At 37.7% G+C, this 13,178-nt stretch overlaps 1 protein-coding gene across 2 annotated transcripts; it reads left to right on the forward strand.

Moving 5' to 3' along the window:
* Positions 1–1,717: 1,717 nt before the first annotated feature.
* LOC108615909 (potassium channel subfamily K member 18) lies at positions 1,718–12,601 on the forward strand. 2 transcript variants are annotated; one of them, XM_018010749.2, is made up of 4 exons: positions 1,718–2,346; positions 4,739–4,836; positions 4,897–5,065; positions 11,423–12,601. In XM_018010749.2, exons 1-4 carry the CDS (start codon positions 1,956–1,958, stop codon positions 12,430–12,432), a joined length of 1,668 nt encoding a protein of 555 aa, XP_017866238.1. In that variant the 5' UTR covers positions 1,718–1,955; the 3' UTR covers positions 12,433–12,601. The 2 variants fall into 2 exon arrangements, with proteins under 2 accessions (XP_017866238.1, XP_017866237.1); XM_018010748.2 differs by lacking the exons at positions 1,718–2,346; positions 4,739–4,836; positions 4,897–5,065 and adding exons at positions 7,824–10,434; positions 10,503–10,660.
* The last annotated feature ends 577 nt before the right edge of the window (positions 12,602–13,178 follow it).

The raw sequence follows: 13,178 nt of genomic DNA on the forward strand, positions 1-13,178 counted from the left end.
GACAAATATGAGATATATCTATATATATACAATCAAATTTAATTAACCTGTACGCTCGCGGAGCATCTATTTCAACATATACAAATAAAAACGAAATACTTGAATGTTAAACAACAGAAATCAATTTGCAAATGTTTTCATCTTTTACTAGCTTAAGTCGAACTCTAGGGTTGAGCCACTAACCAGAGAACACAGTTTGTTCTACATGTCTAGTCTATGTGTTCTCTGGTTAGTGGTTGAGCTCATATGTGTGCCGTTTATAACTGGGCATGTTTTCTGTAGAGCTTTTTTGAGAATCTTCCGGTTCTATTAACAGTTGACTTTGCTTGACATCAGAGTTCAAGCTCTTAAATAGATCCAAAGTCGGTGTACTTACTCAGCTGGTATATATAATCTTAAAGGTAAGTACTTTATATATTTATATCTAAGTATATTTCTATAATATAAATAAAGTTTCAGTTGCTTACATGATTTAGCAAATATATATTCCCTGATATTAAACTAATTGAACTATTAATAGTTAGCTACATAAAAGTTTATATCATAATATGAATGTATGACAATTTATTACTGTCTCGGATATCATAATTTAAATACATAATTGATTTATCTATATATCGTTTGTATATTTCTAGGCAAACTAGTTGCTTTCATCATAAAATATTGCCAAATTTCCCCTCTCTGTGTTTTGAAAAGCAAATAATTGTTTTGCTAAAATTTGGCGCAGCTTTCCAAAAATATAAAATATAAATAAATAAACAAAATTATAAAAAAAAAAAATTGCAAACGTGAAAATGAATGCCAAATTTTTGTAAACTTTAGCTTTAGTGATGTTAAAAATATGATTTAATAATTTATTTATTTTTTTAACTTTATCAGTCTCATAAAGAGAATGAAATCTTAAGATCTCTGACAAAAATGCTTATAGATTTATTTATTTTTAAAATCCGCATTTCACTTACTTTTATACATACATATATTCAGCGCTTTTGCTATTCACATATTTTTTCAGCTTTGCAAAAATTGCAATTAGAATAAAAAGCCTTGATGTCCGATCAAGTTGCCATGGAAAAGAGATGCCAAATGCAATGAGTTTAATTATTTTTGGTTTATAGTGGGAGTATAAGTCTATATATAATATAATTTATATATATATAAATATATTTGTACGAATTTTGTTAAAGAACAAAAAATAAATGAGGAAAAATTGGAATTCATTAGTGTCAAGCGCTGAATAAATGAGAAATACCAGAATAAATATATAAATAACAATTTGTAGTTTGGCTTAGTTAAATACATACATGCATACTTTATATGTATATGTATGCATAGACAGAATTTACGCATTAGCTTTCATGGGAATATAATTTAAATAATATGATAATGATGATGATTCACAATAACTCGGGTTTAATTAGCTAAGAAGCTGAGATCGCCAGCTAGACTCCTGCTGGTAGCTGCAAAAGTCAGTTCAAGTTCATTTTGGCAAATTTACTTAATCCGTCTTATTCCTGTTTGCTGTTGACAAGAAATGCTGATGGCCAGAAAGAAAGAAAAACAAAAACAAAAACAAAATAAATAATAAGTAGAGACAGCAACAAATCGTTAAGAGATCGTTTGGAGCAACAGCTAAGCGCCGCACGGCCAGCCGATGACCTCATGGATGGCCCATGCCATCCATTGACGGTGTCGTCACAGTTGTGCTCGCTCGTTCGCATCGCCGAGATTCGACACAAAACGCTGGGTGCCTTCATTAGTTTGAGTTTAAATCAAGAACGAGACGGACGGCAGCGATCCGAGAAATCTGTGCGCTCATTGAGTTTAAAATAATACGAATATGTGCTAGCCATGGACTAGCCGAGAGCGTGAGCGTGAAGAGTGTCATGTGTTGAAATTGTAGCACCTAAGAAAGTACATATACTAAATAAGTAAATATATATATATTTGGTGAAATCATGCAAACACAACAAACTGCAACTCCGAGCACTCCGCCGCCGTCGCGTCGCTCCAATCGGCCGCCGCGCATCAACATTCACAATATACAGAACAACTATGGCACCTCTCCGGTACCGCCGAGTGCTCAGCTGCACACCCCAATGACCAACTACACGGCTCCCAATTGGCCGCCCATGTCGAATCCCTTTGGCCCTGGGAACTTCATGACCAAAGGCTACGAGGGCTTCCTTGATCTCACAAAGTCCGGCCTGAGTTTCGGCGAGAAATTCACCTTCTCGATGTACAACAAGTTCAGCAAGTGGTCCAGACGATGGTTCACACACATGTTTCTGCTGATAATACTCGCCCTCTACAACATTGGTGGGGCAAAACTATTTCAAACTGTCGAACGTAAGTGTAGATGATGAGGGATGAAAGGCATATGAAAATGGATCTGTGATAGTCAAGTGAATCAGATCATAGACAGAAATGTATAAATGATCCCCAGAATAGTTGATCTTTCATAGTGAAGTAGGTGTGAAGATCTTTAACTACATGGGTGATATCTGATATGATAAAAATATAAAAGTAAAGATGAATTATTAATAATCTATAGATAAGTATCATTGATCAATGATCTTTGATCGTCAAGATAATTGGATTACAATTAACTTACATATATACATATGTATATGATTAGCATTATTCTAATAGAGCAGATTAGATGTTCTCTGAGAGTCAATTAGATTGAAGTCCCTTAATATAGGAAACGAATAGATGATCATGTCTGAGCATAGATCTAATATAGATCTGAATATATAAATATAGCAATACATGAATATATGTAAAATATTGTCTATGATAATCAAATCTATGCTCAAAACATCCGAGATCTTCAAGATTATCAGAGAAATTGGATGATCTTAAATATTCATTGACCTCAGAGTAAATCTGATCTATGATAGACAAAAGGGGTAGGAAAGCATATATCAAAAAGAAGAGAGATTTTCAAACAGATCAGTGCACTAAATTAATGATCAAATAATTTATACTCAATTAATAATCTCCGGTAGTTAAACAGATAAAAGTACTTCATTGATAATCTCTGATCTTCATCCAAGTAAATGATCTCAAATATATCAATAGCCGAGGTACCTCGGCATCTTTCAGGAGATGAACCAGTCACGTCCGCATAAACAATATTTTCGATGATTTGTTTGCTTATCAAGCACTTAAGCAATTGTTTTGAGAATAGTCTAACCAAACCAGGAACTAAGGAAAATATACAAATAAAGCTGTTTCTATGGCAACATGCTAGATCGTAAAATTCATACCCGATTCAAACTGAATTCGATGTCTTGGAACAAAATATGGATATATATAGATGCATATAGATACATATATACAGAGATAGGTAATTAAGTCAACGATCGAACAACGAGCGCTGGAAAGGCTATAAAGCAATGAAACATACATATGTATATATGTATATGTATTTCATATATACATATATAGCTCTAGAGGTATATGAATCATGGAGAATCGCAGCTAGGGCTGAGAAAGTTTGTTGGCATAAACAATTGGCCAATAAGATGATTAATTTTAAGCAAGAACAGACCAATAATTGCAGCTTATCGATTGAGGGAAATGATTTTCAGATAGGATTTCATTTGAAATGCATATTTCGTTTATGACTGCAGAGCTTAAGCCACAAAATGCATTTGGAAATCTTCGATATAAATATAAGTGACTATAAAATGCAGATAATAGAATCTATGTAGTACTTTAATGTGTCCATTTACTTAGCTTATGAGATAATGTTTTCTTCTGTCTACAAGGCATAATGGATAATAATACTATGTGGATGAATATGAGTTTAGTTGACAAAACCTAGTATTTATTTAACTAATTAAGTCTAGAAATAATCAGTGAAATACTCTTTTAGGATAATGAAATGGACAATTGATATAATGAGTCATTATTCAAAATCTCATTATTTATCATATTATCATTTTAGACGATTGATAATGAGTAAATTTCCTTTAAAGATCCCTTCCATTCTCTTAATTTAAATGTATCTATTGCTAAAATTAGTATAAAACAAAATATGTTTAGGTTTTTTTAGGAAAAATTGTTAGGATACCATAAAATTTTTGTATGAACCTCTGCATGCGGTTTGACAAAAACTTATTTCATTTACTGGGAAAATATATGCAAAATTCTGTATAAAAATCAATAAGTTCAATGAGCTTTATGCACTTATATTTACCTGCACAAAATATTCAAATTAAAATAAATTTGCCAAAAATATATGCACATTAAAATAGACATTTTGGACCCAATAACAAAAGTATATTAATGTATATCGTATATATAAATACATTCATATATTCTGAAAGAGCATTAACAGCACATTTTTCTTACCTAGAAATTCGTTATGAAAATCATTTATTTTTGGAGAAATGCAGCATTACGTATCTTTGACCCTATATATATGTAACTTTAGTATATATGTATAAATGCACATTCTGGGGCTAAATCGGTCTAGCATTTTTTGTCTTCTATAAGGCATTCTGAAAATCCGGAAATTTAGAGTGCTATGCGAGGATTAGTGTAGTGAAATATAATTTTATTATATGAATAACTTTTGCTTATTTTATTATTTTAAATTTCACTCTCAAAAATAAAAAAAATTTAAAAATGAGCTCTGTTTTCAGTTTATAATTTATATAAAATATATAAGCTAAATTTTTTATTATACTCCATAAACTTCTTTTTACTAACATATTCATCTCTTTTACAGATGGTCCAGCGGAACTGGAAATAATGACAGCGCAATATCAAAAGCGAGCATTCTTCAGGCAGCTCTTGGACTTGGCCAACACAACAATTACGTATAATGTAAGCATGCCAATTGGAATTTATGAAACTTGTTAATAAATTGATATTATTGCCATTCAGAACACAGATCACTGGGATGGCTATGTCAATAATATACTGAACTCGAATAAGGAAGCTGTGGAGTCGCTGCTGCGCTCGAATTTGTCCACAGACGAGGAGGCTAGAAGAAACAATCCTTGGTCCTTTTGGAATGCCATGGTCTACAGCTGTACGGTCTATACGACAATAGGTGAGTGAATAAGAGCTATATATTTGAATAGGTGATGGTAAGATAGGGAGTAATGTTGTCAACTAGAAGATAATCCAGAACCTAGTTATAATAGCCTAGGCTATATAATTATATTAATATTTAAGATTGTTTTATGGCTATTTCTAAAATACGATTCAAGAAACCGGAAGTTTTTTTTATGAGATTGCCTAAAGTTCTCGATTTTATATATGACCTTTCAGAGGATCTATACGTATAGACCTCTTTGACTTGTCGAAAGTCCACGTCTCTTTACGCAAGTACGAACATACGGACAGGTAGATGGGCAGATGACAAACTCAAGGATAGGCAGTTGGGCAGAGAGGCAGACAGGTGAAGGAAACAAAAGAACGGACGGACAGCCAATGGAAGACAATAATAGATTGTTGAGCAGGCAGACAGACTCGAAGACAGGCACATTGACGGACAGACAGTCCGGCGGACAGCAACGATTCTTGACTCGGATCAAAAATATATGGCGCCAGTCACGTCCTCCCCTGTCTATTACACACATCTTAATAAAAGACATAAAAGACACGAATTCGCAATTTAAATGAGTTTAGGATATAAATAAATTTTAGTCATAGGAAATTATCATTAAGAAAAAATTTGTCACAATTATTATATATAGAAATTTATTTATTTTACTATTTGCACGTTGTGCTGTTCATATATTAAGACCTATTTTAAAAAACTGTCTAAGTTGTTAAGTATTTACAAGAGACAAACATATATAGGTAGCATATATATATATATATATATATATGAAAATATTTATGTATATTTTAAAGAACGTGTCAACATTTTGTGCTAAAAGTATGTGACACAAAAAAAGAAATAGAAGAAATGGAAATAGTTTTCGTTTGCGAAAGTACCTCGCATATGTTATTTATATAGAAAAGAATAGAACTATATATATAGAGTATATATATTTATCGTCTGTTCTTGCGTACGAATTTGAAGCAGATTTAAATTGTCTTGAGAATTTTTGGAAAAGTGTCATCGTTCTTAAAAAACCTCTAAAAAAAAAAAATAAAATAAAAAAATAAAAAACACAGACAGTACAAAATTCCAAGGAATCATTGCTTTCGCTCAATCAAACATATATATAATATTAATATACATATATATAAATCTGTCTTTCACTTAACATTTCATATGCCAAAAATACATTTCGAAAATTTTCATTTTTTTATTGAAACTCTGGCAAATCAAAATAAACACACGCACACACACACACATAGACACACAGCAAAGTGTTTATTGTGAATTCGAACCGTCATCGGCTTGGCTGGCAAATATATAAATTATATTACGTATACGCCACGTGTGGTCGGAGTGGAGCACGTCTATCAAGTGTGTGCTAATTTCGATACGCAGCCAAAGTATGTGGCCAAATTGCTTGGACAATAAATGCTTTAAGCATTTGGGCCGTGTTTACGAGTGCCAAGCAAAAAATTTATTTACGAATGTCCGTCCGAGATGACGTCACAAGTTCTGTTGATCGTTGAGTGAATCGAATGAATTAATAAATTCAATTTTCCATTTTCAATTTTCATTTGAATTTTCGCACAGAATTCTATGCACAGCCATAGTCATTAGCCATTTGCTATATCTTTGAAAATTGAGTTCGATTTTATTGAATTTGAAAACACAGAAAAAACATTTATGGGGCGATGAGCCGCGGAGAACGGAAATCGTGAGGCGGAAGGAAATATCAGTCTAGAGCATGAATGAAATCACGGAGTTAAGATAAACAAAGCGTAGAAATTGTAAGGCTGGTAATAATATTCATTACCTATATATGTATGTATATGGTATCTGTGGTATATGAATATGGGATATACAGTGTATATAGGGTTTATCTGGTATATAATCTAACTGCAATGGGACCATACTAAAGTTTTAATACTAGTAGTAGTTGCTAATATTTATATATTTTCATTACAAAAGGAGTTATATAGGTCATATGGAATATATGTATCCTTATATATCCTTAAAATGTCACCCAGTGCAAATTATTAGCAGTTGCTTAATTAGATTTCAGCGCTTAACCAACTTTTGTTTTGTTATAGACAATATAACCTAATATTAATAGTTCTTTATATAAAGAGTTGATTCTTCAAACGTTTACCACATTCCATTCTGTTTACTCCCGTTGCTGCATAATCATAAATTCCTTACCAAATACAAAAATTATTTATTGCCAGTACTTCCATCCGCCTCTAGAGACTCATAATCTTAATTATTAAATCTATTTATCTGCGTATCCACCACAGACACGTTATAAAAATTTGATGAGCACTTAAAATAAAACCAAAAAAATGTTATTAAATTTTCATTATTAGCTTACACACGCCAACACAAAACTGATCAAGTTTTGTAAACAAAAAAATCATAGTTTTACTTAATTTTTGTGTCAAGTTGTTTTCCAGTATAGAATGAAAATTTCTAGTTATGAAACAAATATGAGTTTTCCGCATTTTAAACAACTTAGAAATGATTTATGACTTGTCGCAACTTAAAAATGTTTTACACTATAGAATCTATAATTTATGTGTAGCTACTTATTGCCTGCAAATTATGTACCTTCAAAAAATTTAAAAAATTTTTTTAAACAGAATTTAAAAGAAATATTTTTGAATCAAGAATATTGAACGAAATGGATGACTACAGAATTAACTTTAAATAAATAAAAAAAAAAAATAAATAAATGAATATTATTAATAGTTTTTAATAATAAATTAGTATTTTCTACATACAAAAAGCTTATAGTGAAAGTCTCAATGAAATGGCACGCACTGTATGCATGTGTATGTATTATTTTAGCGCTGCCTGTTCGCCATTTGGCTGCCAGCATAAAAAGCTTTCAAGCTTTCAAAGCGCTTTCCAACAGTCGTGGCATAAATAGTGTGCAGAGTGCTAACAAATTTGTATGAATTGCTAGAAATACAAATTGTTATTAGCAGCAAATGTATTTATGATCGATACAATAAACAGTTATATATATAAATATATGTGCAAAGCTATATATAGTATATATATATACATGGTATATAGTCAGCCGGATAAACAGCTGATGCTCCAAGTTGTTCAAGTTTTGATTTTGAAAAATGTATACAAGATTTTGTATTTTGAATATTTGTTCCGGCTGCTGCTCAGGCAGTTGGAAGGCAGACGACGTCGTAGCCGAGTGCGCGAGCTGTGAATACAATAGACGTGCGCTATATAGAGGATTTATTTTTGAATATATATATCAGAAATATGCATAATCAGCTACAGATATATGTATATGTGAAATGAAATATGTAATAAATATCTGCATTAGAGTTGTGAGTGAATTCAGCTATTGAGCAGCCAAAGCCAAAGAGATTTGCACGCATAAGTGATATAATTACAATTTGAAACAATTTTCCATTTGGTCAGTTGAAAATAAATATGAATGCCTAGTCTCTATGTTAAAAATAGAGCCATGGTATAGAGACTAAGCAAGAGTGAGAGAGAGACAGATAGAGAGAGAGAGAGAGCAGAGAGTGAGTAAATTGGCATAATTAATAAGAAACTGGAGCACGGAAAATGGAAAATGCTGTGAAACTGCGGCATCGCCGACGCATGCCACGCAATCAGCGGGAGCAGACGCCGGATGCCAACAGCCGGCCGCCAGTGCAGCTGGAGCGGGATGCCGGCTGGGATCGGGATCGGGATGAGGATCGGGCACAGCATGTCTGCATGCAGATACGTCCGCCCGGCTCGGCCATGTCCGCGCATGAGAGCAAAATACTGCGCAGGCGGGACAAAAGTTTTGCGGGTGCGGCGGCGCGCAGTCAATCGCAGCCACGAGAGGCGGAGAAGCTGAGCAGTCCGGATGCGCATCAGCTGATCAAGCAGCATCGCAGCCTGTCCTCGCCGCGCCACAAGGACGAGTCCAGCGAGAGCGAGCTGACGGGCAGCTCGCAGTCCTACAGAACGCAGCAGCAACAGCAGCAGCAGCAACAGAAGCAACAGCAGCTTGGCGACGACTCGCTGAGCCGCCTGGAGCAGAATATGCTGCGCTTCGAGGAGGAGCGACGGCGCTTCGAGGCGGAGAAGCGCCTGTTCGAGCGGGAGCGGCGGGAGCACAAGCTGCGCCACCGCCAACAGCTGGACCACGAGGAGCGCAAGCGGCTGCTGCAGAGCTATCGCAAGATCAGCGATAGTTTTCAGCTGCCCCAGGACGAGGAGGAGCGCCGTCGCCTCGTGCAGAGTCTGCGATTGCAGCGCAATGAGGCGCCCGCGGTGCGGCTGCGCAATCGCAGCAGCGGCTACGAGGAGTCTTCCACGCAGTTCAGCTCCTCCGATGCGGACACCGCTGAGGAGCAGCTCACGCGGCGCAAGACGACGGCACAGCCCATGGCCATGCCTGGTTATATAGCAGCGCCCATACGCGGAACACCACCGCCACCACCCACCACGCAGCAGGCACCACCAAAGCCACCTGAGCGTCGCTCCGTAAGCCGCAACAGCTCCCTGTCGCCCGTACGTCCGCAGCGACGCTCGAAGACGCCGGAGCCGCGCAGCATCGAGGCGGAGCACTTGAACCGGAAGACCGAATACGTGGAGGTGGGCGAATCTGCCGTCGATTCTCCGGTGAAGGTGAAGCTCAGCGAGGAGCAGCAGCGCGAGGAGCTGCGTCGCGCCTATGTGGAGGCAGCCGAGCGAGCAGCAGCGGCAGAGGCAGCGCTGGCCAGGAGTCTGGCCACGCAGGAGAAGGTGAAGCGCAGCAATAGCCTGAGAGCGCCCGAGCCTGAAGCCAGGCCGGAATCCAAGCGCAGCTCCAGTCTGGAACGACCAAAGAGAACAAAGCGTGAGGCCAGCCTCGAGAGGCCCAAACTGACGGAGAAGCAGGTGATAGCTCCCCAAGACGATGAACAGCCTCCAGTGGAGGCAGACACAAAGGAAGAGCTGCCCATCCTTACAGAAGTGGAGAAGCCCCCTGCTCTGCTCAAGCGTCTGGGCAACCTATTCAGGAGTAAGCCACGTGTGGATACAACGCAAACTGTGATTCCCGCAGAGACAGCCTCGGGTTTGGCCTCTGCCTCGGCCAAGTCGAGGTCTCTGCTGGGTCATCTGCGCCTGGAGGCGGCACACGAATGGCGACGCCTCAAGCTGGATTACCCTGTGCGCATGGCCGAGATGCGATTGCTGAGGAATCAGTGTATAGCTCACTTCATTCTGCTAATCCTGCTGCTGGGCTTTGGCGGCCTCATGTTCCGCTACACGGAGGGCATGTCCGAGGACATTTACAAGTGCGAGGTGCGCAAGGTGAAGCGTGACTTCATTGACAATCTCTGGGCAGTCAGCCACAACATGAGGTACCCGAATCCCCTCACTTCCCCTTCTCCAGTTACTGCATTTAATCTTTGTTTCGATCTGTTGCCAGAGAGGATGACTGGAAGTCCTTGGCGCGCCATAAGCTGCGCACCTTCGAGGATGAGCTCAATACGCTGGCCGAGCTGGGCTTGCGTCGCTTTCCGGGCCAAAAGTCGTTCAACTTTGTCAATTGCTTTATATACTGCTGGACTGTGATCACAACCATAGGTAACCGGGGCTGAAATCAAGGGAGGGGGAAGGAAGCTAGAGAAGAAGGGTTTACTTAAGCAAATATTACAGAGGACATATGAGTATTGCAATAAGATGGAATGCTCAGGCGGGCAGTGTCAAGGCGTATATATGTATATGTCGCATGCATATGTATATGTACTTGCATAGGTATAGGTACATGTCTGTCTAAGCCTGTCTAAGGAAAGATTAAAATTGACTTGATGTTCTTGTAAACAAATATATCTGATTTTCACATTGTTTTTTCTATATATCTTATTAAATTTTATTTTTATATTTTATTTATAAATTCTATTTTGATTTCTATATATTTTACATATTTTATATATTATGTATTACATTTAAAATTTAATATTTGAAATTTCATATCATATTTTATTTATTTTATTATTATTATTATTATCATTATTATTATTTTTTTTTTTTCATTATATATTCTGGAGTTTTTTTTTTATTTTATAATTATATTTTCTTTTATATATTTAATTTTTCGATTTTATTTTGTATTTTAAATTTTTTTTTGTTAAATTTTATATTTTATATTTTATTTTTTGTTTATATTTTATATTTTAAATTTTTTATTGTATACATTATATTTCAAATTTTATATATTGCATTTAAAACAATTATATTTAAGTAAAAATTTAATATATATACTATCTTTTGATTCTTATACCATTAAATTGCCAATCTACAATACCTAATTACCACAACACTTATCTATCGCTATCCTCTTTTCAGGTTACGGTCACATAACTCCCAAGACACAAGTGGGACGCGGTCTGACGATCATCTATGCGATCATCGGTATTCCGATGTTCCTGATCGTCCTGGCTGATTTGGGCAAACTGTTTACGCGCAGCGTGAAGTTCCTCTGGGCGTATGTGAGGCGGGTCTATTACACCCGGTCGTGTCGTAAAATACGAAGGCAGCAGCAGGTGCGGGATGCGATGACGGGATTCAATACGGTCTACGACCTGGCCATACGTCGTCCGAGCATGTTCTTCGGCATGACGGAGGCAACGGCTGCGGAGCTGGAGTCGCAGGGCGAGGGCGACGCAGAGGCGGGCAAATCACTGGGCACCTCCCACCCGGAAACACCGACGTCCCCATATCTGGAAACCTTCGAAGTGGACGACGAATTCAATTTGCCCATATCGGTGGCCACGATGCTACTGATTGTCTACATCCTGCTGGGCAGCGCCGGGTACACGTTCATCGAGAGCGATTGGAGCTTCTTCGGTTCGTTCTACTTCGTTTTCATCTCGATGTCGACGATTGGCTTCGGCGACCTTGTGCCAGCGAATCCTTTCTATGTGATGGTCAGCATGATCTATCTAATCTTCGGCCTCGCGCTGACCTCCATGTTCATCAATGTGGTCCAGATTAAGCTCAGCGATCACTTCAAACGAGCCAGCGCCAAGGTGGGCGCCACCATTGGCATGAACATGGCGAGTGAGTTCGGGGACGGATCACAGGTGAAGACGCCGTCGGAGTTTGCATCGGTGCATGGCTCACGCCTAGGTCCCATCGAGGAGGATAGCCACGAAACGTCGGCCAATGGAGCAGCTAATCCCAATATCAATTCTACCCCACCGCTCACATCGATATTGCGTCCCCCACGCCCCCTGTCGCCAGCAACGGTACCACTGGACACGCCGCCTCCATTGTTGCCCCGACAACAACCACAACAACAACCGCCGCCTGCACCATCCGAAGGAGAAGCAAAGAAGAAGTATAGATTTTTCTAAGCATAAAGATTGATCACGAGAGTCTTACATAACCTGAAAATGACAAGAAAGAAACTGCATACGAATTATTTAAATATATTATGAAGATCTATTTATTTGCTTATCTAATTTATAATTTAGTGTAATATTATTTATAATAAATAAAAGAAAATCTCTGTTGACAAAGAAATTGGGTATTTCTTGAAGATGTTTTATTATATTTTTATTTTTATACATCAATATACATATATCCTTAATCTATTTTTATAGTTCTGCATTAAAAGGATTCAGTGCTTCCATTTCTATAATTAAATCTCAATGTTTAACAAACTGTATGCAAATGCCAGTTGACAATTACTTAGAAGCGATAATCTTAAATGAAGACATTTGTGATGCGAATATCCTCAAATGTATCTCAACTGGAGTAAGCAGCTTTTACAGTTGGCAAGCCAAGACGATTTGCATCAGATACTTGCGTTAAATGACATTTATGCAGACACACACACACATACTAACAAACAACCACATGCACACGCACACGCACACGCACAGCAACAAAAATGCCATAGTTCCCTTTCGAATATGTTGGTAGGAAGCAATGCACATCTGCCAGGCCGGAGCCAATCTGATGTGAGTAACGGCGCCCCTGCCTGTGCGTGTGTTGAGTGCGAAGTGCAAGCGTAAAGGAAGTACAACAACTGGAGTGCTGACGAAAAGAGAGAGAGTGAGAGAGAGAGAGAGAGTGCGAGGCGAGTGCTACTCAACTC

This window comes from Drosophila arizonae, chromosome 5 (assembly GCF_054131065.1).
Source record: "Drosophila arizonae isolate 15081-1271.41 chromosome 5, UAZ_ARI_1.0, whole genome shotgun sequence".
Taxonomy (NCBI): Eukaryota; Metazoa; Arthropoda; class Insecta; order Diptera; family Drosophilidae; genus Drosophila; species Drosophila arizonae.